Source organism: Cucumis sativus, chromosome 4, assembly GCF_000004075.3.
Source record: "Cucumis sativus cultivar 9930 chromosome 4, Cucumber_9930_V3, whole genome shotgun sequence".
Classification (NCBI taxonomy): Eukaryota; Viridiplantae; Streptophyta; class Magnoliopsida; order Cucurbitales; family Cucurbitaceae; genus Cucumis; species Cucumis sativus.
Genome location: NC_026658.2, coordinates 23483530 through 23496772, shown reverse-complemented (window position 1 = coordinate 23496772; position 13243 = coordinate 23483530). Strand labels below are relative to the sequence as shown.

Genomic DNA, 13243 nt, shown 5'->3' with positions numbered 1-13243 from the left:
AATTTGTGTAAATTCAACAAAATTCCACCATAAACTACAATTGTGTTTAGATATTTTGGTCTATTCATAGATATCTTCCACTTGTTTAAAACAAAATTTCTAAATTAAACCAATTTAATTGGAGTTAGCTACTTGTTGAACCAAAACCACAATTAATTATTTGAAAAAGAAAAGGGAAACCTAGAAGTTGAATTGAACCAAGATTCATTCAATTTATAGGATGACAATTAATGAAATGAGAATCAAAACAAGTTATCTACCACTTAGAAAAATAAGGAAACACACAAAAATGTAATGAAAAGTGTAAATATTTCGTCAATTTGACCTCAATTATCTTATTTTTGAGATATACAAAACTTATATTTTACTCAAACCAAAAGAAAATAAAAAGAAAGAAAAGGAAAATATGAAAATGTTGGCTTCCGCAAGTAAAAAGAGGAGAGCGGCCATCAACTGAATCGGAGCGGAGGCTTCTTCGATTTCCGCCATGCCTTCCTCGCCCAAGCTTTTTCACTCTCGCCATTCCCCCACTTCTCCATTCTACTCAAGCAGATCCTCCCTCTTCCTTCTCTCCTTTTGTCTTCTCATCGGAATTTCTGGCTTCATCTTCGTCTTCACTTCTTTCTTCACTCCTCATCTCCGTAACAATTGCTCCAACCGTCAACCCAGGACCGTCAGAGTCGTTTGGGACAGAGCGCCTGATTCTGCTGCTCTTACTACTGGTAGTGATGCGAAGCGCCATAAAGTGATGGGCTTTGTTGGGATCCAAACTGGGTTTTCATCTGTTGGTCGCCGGCGATCTTTGCGAAATACATGGTTGCCTTCTGATCGGGAAGGACTTCAACGGTAACCTTCATTTCTATCTTGTTCCTGATTCTAATTACTTTTCGCTAATGTTGCCTTTTTGAACTAGTATTCATAGGCTTCTACTGATCTGGATCCTGCCATGTCTTATTGGATGTATGTTTGTGCTTGTATTTCCATTTCCTTGATTTGGGCAATGGCATTAGGTTACGTACCCCTGAAGTTAATACATATCACACACTATTTCAAAAAAAAAAAGCCATCTTAATTGATGATAATCTATCTTGTTTGCTTTTTTTTATTTTTTGTAACTCTGGATATTCATGGGCTTAGCAGGATGCAACTTTCTGGGAATGATATGTTATTTGATTAGGTTCATATTAGTTGTGCTTACAGTAATTTATGCACTGACATCAGTGGTGGCTCCCAGTTTGGAAGAATCCACTGGCTTGGCCTTCAGGTTTATAATTGGAAAGACAAGTGATAAGGCGAAAATGTTGGAACTCAAAAAGGAGGTAGCAGAGTACGACGATTTTTTGCTATTGGATATTGAAGAAGAGTATAGTAAGCTACCTTATAAAACGTTAGTATGAACAAAATTTTATTAAACGAGAACTTGATTCCATTTGTTTTGAAATGACTGATATTTTACTCTTAAATTACAGGCTAGCGTTCTTTAAAGCTGCATATGCACTATATGATTCTGAATTTTACGTCAAAGCTGATGATGATATATATTTAAGGCCAGGTGACTATGTTCTCTGAAATGGATTCATTATTTGCAGATAATCTCCATGTTATTTTTTGGGATTTGATACAGTTGGTTCCATCTTGCTAGATCGCCTTTCACTTCTACTTGCTAAAGAACGATCACACTCTCAAACTTATATTGGCTGCATGAAGAAAGGCCCAGTTTTCACAGATTCAAAGTTGAAATGGTTTGATTCTCTTTCTTTTCTACTTTGCCGTGTAACCTTACCATTTTATTTGTGTTCTATATATCTTTATCTGAGCTTATTAAAATATATGTATATAATATATATATCTGAGCATATATACTAACAACCATGCCATACCACATTTTATCTTGTTCAGCTGGAAGGAAGGGCCTTAGCCGTTTGATTAAGAGGATCTTATTCTGCAAACTATGATTACAAAGTACTGAAATTAGAGGGAAATGATATTCCGATTGATCATAACTACCATTTGAGAACAGTAGATCAGAATTGCTATAGATTTAAAAGTTTACAAGTAAATTAGTAGTTTTAAAATTTATTGATGTGTTATGCTAATGTTGTGGTAAGTTGGGAACAGTACCATATTATGTTTATGTTCATTATCCAAGAGATATATAGCGCATATGTACCAAAATTAATATAGGTTACAACAATGCAACAGTACCATATTGTATCAGCTGTCATCCTACAGATTCCAGATTCAGTTTGAGTTTTGATGATTTTTATTAATTACTTCCCTTTTATTTGATCAGTAACATGACCATATTGATTAATTTTTTTTAGGTATGAGCCACTGTCCCATTTGCTTGGAAATGAGTATTTCTTTCATGCCTATGGTCCAATATATATCCTTTCGGCTGATGTTGTTGCAAGCTTGGTTGCTCTTAAAAATAATAGGTAAGTTTGTTTCTTTAAAGCTTTTAATCTTTTGTGGACCTTTAAGTGTTAGGGTTACCCATTTTCAATTGAAAATTTTTCATTTTGTTCTTTTTACCCATCTTCGACATATAATATTCTGACTATGAAGTTCACTAGTCAGTAGTATTTGTGTCGTGGAGATCTTTGAGTTGATTGCTTTCTAAGTTTTATCAACTATACTGCTGTTGAAATTGATCTTCTTGCCTTGATCTCTTTTTTTGTTTTTCTGTTGGTTTGCAATTTTTGCTACGTACAACAGGCATTCGTAATTTAGGATCTCTAAATATCTCTGCCCATGGAAATTCTCGCTTATGTTGTTGTCACTGAGAAAGGAAGTCATGATATTGAAAAGAGAGCAAATTGATATTTTGGTTTCTTGTTTTCTTTTGAAATCTTTCTGTTGTTTATAATGTGTCAAAATTTGATGAAATTGTAGTTTCCGGATGTTCAGCAATGAGGATGTAACAATAGGCGCTTGGATGCTCGCTATGAATGTTAATCATGAGAATGAAAAAGCACTTTGTGCACCAGACTGTACGCCAACATCTATTGCAGTATGGGATATTCCCAAGTGTTCAGGTTGGTGTTTGTTGTACTCAAACATATTTTTTTAAATTAAGAAAAATTTGTTCTTGTCCATTAATAATAATAAACATCTGAAACAGAACAGCTCACTGATAGAATGAAAAGCTACGTAAGTTATGAAGAAAAACAGTTTTGTCTCCCGCAGCATAACACAAGATAAATTCAAACTCAAACTCCCATTATAAGATACACTCTATCCATATAAAGTTATTTAGAAAAAACCTCTCTGACTATAATTCAAACCAGCAAAAGAAAAGTCATCCCACTCCCTTTACAAACTAGCAGCACCTTCTGTTCCTCTGTCAACCCGTAAAAGAATCTTATTCCTTGCCAACACCAGCGGATATATGCTTTTTATATATATAACTGAAATAATACCAAAAACAACAACTAGCCTAGTGGTAAAATTGTCCTCCAGTCCCCTCTAAACTCAGATTCAAGCCCGACTCCTTACATTTTTTCCCACATTATTTTTCATGGTTTATCCACAAATGCTCTTAAAAAAAAACATGGAACACATTTTTCTATCCAGCTAAGAAATTTGCAGCTTCTCTGCTGGGTTGAGACCTCCAAACATGCCGACCAAATGCATACATTGACATTTTTTTTGGGACAATTCTGTAATTATCCGGCAACTTGTGCTAACCATTGTGAGTTGACTTATATTAGAGATGATAGATCTTTTCAAATTGAAAACTCTTGAACTTCCTTAATCAAAATATTAACTCTATTCTTTTTTATTCTTCAAGTACATATTAACGATCATAAACTTCAGAGAGGTGGCTTTGATGCCTGATACTAAATGCATTTTATTCTGTGATTTACCATACGCTTATTTGCAATGCAATATTAATCAATACACCATTGGATGAGAATTGTTAGATGGTATAAATTTTCTGTTTGCGTTGGTAAAGTAGAAGTTGATGATCCTGTAAAATCATTGTTCTTCTTCAGGACTTTGTAATCCAGAAAAGAAATTGTTGGAACTTCACAATAAAGAAAGCTGTACAAAGAGCCCAACTTTACCCTCTGATGATGATTCATGAGAATCCCCATTTCTCAAGAGAGTCGAGCAGCATCCACCAGGGGAGGTTCTGTGTAGTCCCAAGCATATAACGTCAGTTTCACCCCCTTTAATCTTCTACTATGTATTTTTCGAAAAGATCTCTATATGATTTGATTATATATTCTTCCTGATTCCAGCGGGGTGGCTTTGGAAATAGAGTTATAGAGCAATAGGAAACGAACAGTTTATTAGTTTTTTGTGATCAAATTATAATGTCATTCCCCTACTTCTCTCATTCTTTGGGATCTAAGGCTTATTTACTTCAGCAGAGTTGTATTGAGCACCTTCCACTACCCTTTTCCTTTCTTTATTGTGGCTAGCTGGCTTACATGCTTCTGAGTTTAATATATCCTCAAGGCATCATTTCATTCTCTCATTCACTTTGCTCACCTTTCTGAAACTCATTATAACAAAATTTCAGTGGAGTAGATTGAACTTTATGGTTACGATCTTACTTGAACGGGATTTGTTCTACGGGTTCTGTATGACTGTGTGGACTTTACTTGGAGAATTAACCGAAGGTTGGAGGTTCAGGTAATCTCAGGTGATGAGTTGTGCCTGTGGCATATGAACAAGGCTATTCATCCCACACCAAGTAGTATACAAGTAGGGCAGACAAAAGGGTAATCTTCCGATTATTATTACTATTTGCTAGTTATTATAAAATTTAGAAAGCTATGTTTGACCTAAGGCAACTAATATCTTAATGAATTTGGAAATCATTAATGCCATAGTTGAATGGAGATTGCAACTCAAGGTACCAAGTGGAAATAAAAGGTTTTTATAATGATGAGCCCAATGATTTGCTCTTTCTATATTGAATTTATGCCCCTACCTGCCTTTTCTTTAGGTTAGCTTATTAAATTGGAGTAAGAAGAATTGTATTTAATTCTTAAGTCTAAATATTCAATAGTTTGAATCCTAAGGTATGAAAAGTGGTTCAAATGGATCATTGAAATCATTGTGTCGTTAGTTAGTGACCCTAATGTAGAAATTATAAAGGACTAAATGTAGCATTTTCAATCAACTATTAACTAATTGTTTTTTGTTTGTGGTTGTTGACTTTTGAAAAATAGGTGTTTATAAACACTATTTTCAATAGGGTTTTGTAAACCGAAAAAATGGTTTTTAGAAAGTAGTTTTTGTCTTTTTAGAATTGGTGTGAGAAGTCACATTCCTTTTTATTTTTTACAAAAAAAAAGAAAAGAAAAATAAAAAAACAGGCAAATTTTAAAGATCGTATAAGAAAAGGAAACATAAATACTACACTTTACCTATAGCAACTAACTTAGATAAGTCTTAAATACGATGGAAGTTCAGATTCGTGTTTTATTGTACCGAAAAGAAAGTGCTTGCACAGCCCATCTTAACACTAAACATTGAAGAACAAATCAATATCTGTAATAGAGATTTTAAATTGATACAATTATGGAATTGGTTACATTGATATTTAACTTCTAAACATTAGTTTTACTCCACATTCAATCACATATATAAATTATTCTAGACATTTAAATTTTAGATATTTAATATTCATATTCATAGAACAAGATGTGTGCAAATAACACATGTAAACAAGTTGTTAGTGTTTATAGTATAGTCTCAATTAAATCTCCAAAATATTGTGAATGATTCTAATTTAGGTAGAACTTTATTTAACTGTTAAATCTTAAATGCAGCCTAAAGAGAAGAAAGGAGAATTGTCTTCCCAAATCCAATCTAAGTCTTTATTATTTATGAAAATTAAATACAGGAAAAGAATCCTAAAAATGGTAAGTGAAAGGAAAGAAATTAATTAGTCTAAAATAGGGAATAGGGAAAAGGGAATTAATGAAAGGGTTGAATATGCCAAAGCTCCCAAATCAAATTAAAGATGTTGAAAATTGGTGTCAAAGAATCTGGAAATCAACATATCTATCCTCTTCCTTGAAAAAACACAAAGCTGAATCGATCATAAACCAGCAGTAGTGTTAGTCCAATATCCTTCAAAATTGCTTTCTTCTTTCTTTATCGGAACTTCAAACGTTTTCTTAACTCACGAAACTCTCTCTAGCGATCAATGTCGTTAAGAGTCCCACGTTCTTCTTCCACTGCGATAGTCAACATTGGTCCATGCGGCTAGTCTGATTCTACATCCATCTAGCCTGAAGAGATCAAATGAGAATTCTATCCAAAAATTCACTCAAGTATTTATTATTACATGGGATTCTCTATTTAAGACGAATTAAATGCAAGAGAGAATCCTAAAAGATACCCAAAAAGAAACTCATTTCTAAAATAGAAAAAATGTAATTAATCTAGGATTAAATCAAGTTATTCCTAAATCCCAATTACATCATATTGTAAGATCTAAGTAGGGTTAGTAATTAGTATTTTTCTGGAACACATTCAATTTTTAAAATTGTTAAACATCTAAAAAATAAATAGATGAACTATTTTCTTCCATATACAACGTCAGAAGTCCATTAACAAGAAAACTAATATGTCAATTTGGGATTTTTTTTTTTTTTTTTTTTTTTTTGCTAAGATTGATTATGTGTGTTTAATGGCCCAAGTATTTGGTATTGGCATTTAAGGAAAAATAAAAAGCAATAAACGTTCAAAAGGAAGTGAATTGGAGCCATTTAAAATTGGGTAAAAAGAGTTAGGAACACCCTACCTACCAATATCTAATCTACAACATAAAACTTCATTTTCAATCCTTTTTTCCCTTCAAGAAAAAGGCTACTTTTAACTCATTCTCTACAAGTTTTTAATTTTTTTGTTCCCTACTTTCTCTAATTACAAATATTTTTTGGGCAATCAAATGTATATTTTTCTTTTAACATTTTATAGTTTATGTTAACATTTTATGAAAGGCTACCGTTTATCACTATCAATAAATATTCATTGTCATTAAAAACTATCGTTGGTAGACGATGCAAGGGCGTAAAATAAATGTGACAAATATTCTTCCATTGCCATTTGGTTTGATTTCTATTTCATTCTTTTCCATAAAATCATTAAAAAAAATGAAAGGAAAAAGAAAACCCAAGAGATAATTAATCTAAAGAACTTGGATATTATGGCATTATTGATGTAAAATTGTAATGCCAACCAAAGAAATCACATGAGATATGCCTATTGATATTGAATAGTATAATAAAAACAAAAAGAATTGGTGCAAACTTTGTGTAACAATATATGCTCCTAATTAATAAAGTAATGGCATAAATTTTTCTTCTCTTCATTTGTTTTGGTATATATGATTAATGATGTACATATTTTATGATTTTAATTGATGATTGAAAACAGCTCCCTTTGAGGTTCAATCATATCAATGTTAGCTACAAATAAGGCATCATGACTACCTTACAAGCAATGTCCACTTTGGAAATTATATTAATTAAAACTTTCTTTTTTTAGTATCAAACATCGGTCTTATAATTATATTATGGTAACAAAAATCTTGATTAAGATCAAGGATATTAATTATTTATCATCTAATCTCCTCACCATTATCCTTGATTATAAATAGCAATGGTGTTATATGTGATCAATTTATCTACTTATGGATAATTTAATTATGTCAATATAATTGGATAAGAATTGAGATTATTTTTGTGGACTATATAATCATTTGATTGTTATTTATGGAAGCTAAGGTTTCTTGGCTATGAAGCCAAGTTATGTTTTCTTTTTCTCTTCTTTTTCAACTTGGGGATTTGTATTAACTTAGTGCTTTGCAAGGTGTCTTTTGCAAGAAAGGGAATATCTTCTTTATTATATATTGTTGTTGTTGACAATTGAGTCAAATTAAATTCAATTAAAATTATATCTCTTTTAGTCCCATCCTTTTATTGTGTATATAATTTTCATCATAATAATACATGAATTTCTTCTAAGTTCTAATTTGCAAAACTTCTCGTCTTCTTTGTGTGTCTATTGATAATTAAATATAATTAATTCACGGTCATTCATTTTTTTCCATTAACATCTATTCATATAGATTTGGAGACATGTCTTTCAATGATTTGATGGGTTATTTTAGCTTTACATTCGTTATTTTCTTACCTCCTTACTTGCTCTTGCTTTTTTTTCTCAAAGGTAACAAGAGGCAAGGACTCAACATAATAAAGATCATTTCGGTAGTATCTACAGATGATGACGCAATAGTATTTAATATAGCAAAATATGATTATTATAGTCTTGGAATTGTACCTAAAGTTTTAACGTACTTTGTTTTGGCCCAAAACTCAAATCGACTCCAACATCTCGAATTAAAATTGGATAGCATAGGTTCACAATTAACATGGAGCCTTTCATATGGTACATGTGAGTTGATTTATTTTGACCTTGAAAGTTGCTAAATCAACAACCAACAAAAGCGTAAATTACTTTCCACATAATTTTTCAAAATTGTATTTCCCACTATTTATTTACAACAAACCATCGTAATATATTTTTAAATGATTAAAAATTTAGTGGTCGTCTTAACTAGGATTGAACATCGTGTAAGTTCTTTTGACACCCAAATATCTACACATTGTCTCATAAGATGAGTAAAAGTGCGTACAAATTAGTCCAAACACCTACCAATATAAAAGAAAAAAATTATTAAAAAATTGACATAATATTACTAGAAAGAAACGAGAGATTGTGAAACATACGTTTACGAAACCAATAAGAATATATAGTATATAAATGTAAAAGTTGAAAGGTTTTTAGAGATGGATTAATAATAATCATAATCATGTATATAATAGAATGGTAGATGGTTATTTATAGATAATAATTAGGATGAAATAATAAGTAAGTAAAATGAAAAGGGTGAATAAAGTTAATGAAAGAAAAAAGGGAAGAAGGAGAAACCAAACCAAAATGTGAAAATGGTCAAAGATTTTTGTGAAAGAAAAAAGAAACCCACATAATAATGCATTAATTAACATAAATAAATATACATTAAATTAAACCAAAGTTTTTAACTTTAATATATATATATATATAACAAAATAAGTAAATAAGATTTGTCCTTTCAGCATTTCAATACATTGGTCGGTGGTTCCATTCCCAATATTACACTAAATTCCTTTTCTAAATTAATATTATTAATAACCAAATTAGTTTAATTTTTAATTTACTTTTTTTTTCAATTTTGTATTTGCTTTTGAAATTTTTTGGATTTTAGTTAATTAGATGTATATTTTCTTTTTTTCATTAGTTTTAAAATTTGGACTTTTTTTCGAAACCTTAATAAAAAAAAGAAACTAAAGAACAGAAAAAATACATATAAAAAAGAGCTTTGTTTTGAATCAAAAATAAAAGTTCAAACTCCCACTGATTTTTGTTTTTCTATTAAAAAAAACGTTTTAGTTCTTATCAAAAGCAAAAATAAAATTTTGAAATTTTTAAAAAAAAGTTCGCTTGCTTTTTCAAAAATAAATAATGTTTGTAAACTTATTGTTTTAAAAAGTCAAAACATAGAACAACAAGATATTTAAGAAAATAAATGTTTACTAAAGGAGATTATTCCTAATAAAAACTAACATTTTTATAAATTTAAAAACTATGAATTGGAGAGAACAAAAGTATTTTTTTTATAAAAAAAAAACGTATTATTGGATTTTGAAACTGAAAAGAAAAAAAAAAGTGTAAATTAGTGTTATTATGATTTAAAAAAGAAGAAAGAAGAAAGAAGGAAAAGAAAAGTCACGAATAGCATAGCTTCTCTCACCAAGTGGGCATCACGTGCCTTTGCACCTCAGTTTTCTCAATAATTACAATAATTAGAGAGAGATTGTGGGGGTTTGTAAATTTTATTTTTTTATATGAGTTTTTAACTATTTTCCATCACTGATTTTCTGACATTTCTTTTAGATATTAAAAAAATTACTGTAATTAGAGGTTGAATGTAATCAATAGATCTCAATTCTGACCCATAAAAATGCCTTTCTTATTTATTTTATTTGTCTAAGATAGGGAAAAACGAAGGAAGGTAGTAGGTGGTACACAAAAAAACACAAACATTGTTATAAAACTGAAAAATAGATTATATGAGAAAAAGATGGATTTCAAATTACGTTAGTATTGTTTTCTATTAAACTTAGTTTTTCTTTTTTTTATATATCAATTTAGCTCGTTGAATACAACAATTTCTCTTAGATGTGAGAATTAATCCCATCTCTCTCTCTCTACGAAAAAGGAATCCAAGGTACCCACTTTCGTTGAGCAGACTACGAAATGTCCTCTCCCAACCCATTATCATATCAACATATATATCTCTTTTTTTTATATTTCATTTCACAAAACCTATTTACTCCTTTCTGTCTCTACACACTCACATCAACTCGACTAAAAGAAAATAATTTTAACCATCTTCATATAAGAATGTATCGAATGAAATTATCATCTTAAAGATCAATGAGTTCGATACAATATTATGGTAGCGATTTAAACTATGTTGGATGAAACATGTAATATGGTGCGTTTTTAATAATAATAATAATAATAATAATAGCAGTAGTAGTGAATATAGTTTGGAGGTAAATCTGTAGTGTTACAATAATAATATGGGAATCCTAACATGGAAAACATTCTTAAGCTGCAGCATCTTTCATGTCACTCACATGCAATTGCTTTGCGGAGCTTCCCTATATCACCAATCATTTTTCTACCCATTTTCAATTATTATTTCTTTTTTCTACTTTTCTGAGTTTTTTCTTTCTTTTTTCTCTTTTCAAAAACCAATTTATTAGCTGCAACCGATTCTCACCACTTCTTCAAACCTAAAAGAAGAATTAAAAACAAAAAAACCAATCCAATCATCATACAACACTATGACACATACTATTTCATTCGTGTAACGGACACATCAATCAAAAGGAAACAACATAGATCAGTGGCGGATCCAGAGAATTTATTGACAGGGGGCTTCGAGTTGTAACTTAGGAAAAAAATTAAAAATCTGAAGAAAAAAAACTACGTAAGTAAGACTTTAACTTTGGTTGGAATGGGGCTAACAAGCATAATTACCATTAAACTATCTACAAATATTGAGTATTAATTGATTTTGTTTATACATATTATATAAAAACAATAAAGTTGTGGGGGCTCGGCCCCCCTAGACCTATACTAAATCCGCCGGTAACATGGACCATGTAAGCTAGTTAATCTCACAATCTTTTTAATATTATCGTGCCAACCTCTGATAAAACAAGAGTCTTATAACGACGTTAATATAATTAGTTTGTACACAGTTGGCTCACAAAAAATACATGGGAACGAAATAGTTAGATAACATATAAATTCAAACCATAGAAGAGATAAAATAATTGTTCCTCGTGGAAAGATAAAATACATGCATATTCTTCTTTTAGAATTAATTCCTTAACTTGTGTCATAGAAGAAAAGTGTAAGGTGATGTACTCAAATTTAGTACTAATAAGGAGGGAATATTGAATTTTAGACTAAGGGTAAAAGGAGAGAAAAATTAAGACTTTATGTTATTTGAAGGAAACAAGTAAAATAAAAATTAACACCTTCATTCAAGACTACTTTGGTTACGGTTGTTTTCATCTTAGAATATTTTGAGTTTAAGCTTCAATAATGTTATTTCCTTCAATTATATATCACACGTCCAACCTCCTAAACCAATTTGCTTCAATTCAATTTAAATAATTAAATATTCAACTCAAAATTAAAGATTAAAGTTTAAGAATATGGATAAATTTGATTATAATATGTAACCAAAACTTATAACTTAACCCTAAATTTGTATATATTTTTGAAGAAATGGGAAAAGAAATTTTTGGATAAATCAATTCTCAAACTCCAACAAAGTTGTAGATTTTTGTAACACCCAAAGAGGATATAATAGAGGATGGAATTTGGCAAGAAAATGAAGAAAAACTCCAAAACAGAATAATGGAAGTATATGTCTTATCCATCTGCCAGTCAACTTTGGGAATTTTGGCTATCATCACTTCTATATATATATATCGCAAATAAATACCATATATATAATAAAAACTTATATTCATATATAAAGAGTACAAAAATAAAAACTATAGATTATATTATATTGAGATAAGGATGATGATGATGATGATGATGAATGAAAAAAAAATTGAAGGGTTTGCCCATAAACTTAGCTATATAGAAAAGGATTTAACACTGACAAAATATTTCATATATAAAAATCCATAATAATGGGGAGGGTCACATGCTAATCACGTGCCACTTCCCTTCTCTTCCCTTTCAACTACTTCATGACAAAATATTTCTAAGCTTCCAAACAATTTTGACAGTGCATTATTATTATCATCATCATCATCTTATTATAAATATTCTTCTTCTTTCATTTTCCTCTCCAATTGAATCATTTTCATTCAAAGTTCATACCTTTTTCTAGGTTAAAAAATCACCAATCTGTGATATTAATATATATGTGTGTGTGTGTGTAATGTAGTGTAATGTAACATCATCTCTTTCTTCTGTGTTCTCTTTCTTTTCTTTTTTTTCTTTTTCTGACCCTCATGATTGAAAGAGTCAGCATTGAAATGATCCTTAAAAGAATTATTTGAGGGTTTGAGCTAGAGCTAATGTCACCCACATGCCATGTCACACATAATATATATCTCACCCAAAAAGTTTTTCCTTTTTGACGGTCAAAAAAGTATATAAATTTAATTTCACTAGATTCTCTCCCTATGTAAATCTATGGTTCACTTTCGTGATTAAAATAGTTTCAAACCACTCAAACTCATCATTATTTTAAGTTGATTCGATATATATTAGTACTTCAAATGTTCAAAATGAGGGGATAAAACTAAAATTTTATAATAATTGACCTGTTCGTTTTAGTAATAATCCTTTATCATTTGTCTAAAAGCCACATATCAATAATAATTAGAGATCGACAAAATAACTTTACAAGAGATTTAAACTTAAAATTTGGAGTAATCGATGTTTTAACACGTAGAGATACAAATGTTATATATTAGTGTGAATATTAGGTAATTCTTGTAATATAATTTCGTGGAGAAAGAGAACAAATTAGTGAATTTGTACAAAAGATTATTACTCGCTTGGCATTTTGTTACAAGATTTTTATTCTCAATTATTCTTGACAATTGGACCTTTGCGAGAGAACTTG

At 30.2% G+C, this 13243-nt stretch overlaps 1 protein-coding gene across 1 annotated transcript; it reads left to right on the top strand.

The window, feature by feature from the left end:
• Positions 1-373: 373 nt before the first annotated feature.
• On the top strand, positions 374-4486 carry LOC101208809 (probable beta-1,3-galactosyltransferase 13). The gene is made up of 7 exons (XM_004145982.3): positions 374-846; positions 1235-1387; positions 1470-1552; positions 1643-1742; positions 2325-2438; positions 2896-3038; positions 3999-4486. Exons 1-7 carry the CDS (start codon positions 488-490, stop codon positions 4088-4090), a joined length of 1044 nt encoding a protein of 347 aa, XP_004146030.1. The 5' UTR covers positions 374-487; the 3' UTR covers positions 4091-4486.
• The last annotated feature ends 8757 nt before the right edge of the window (positions 4487-13243 follow it).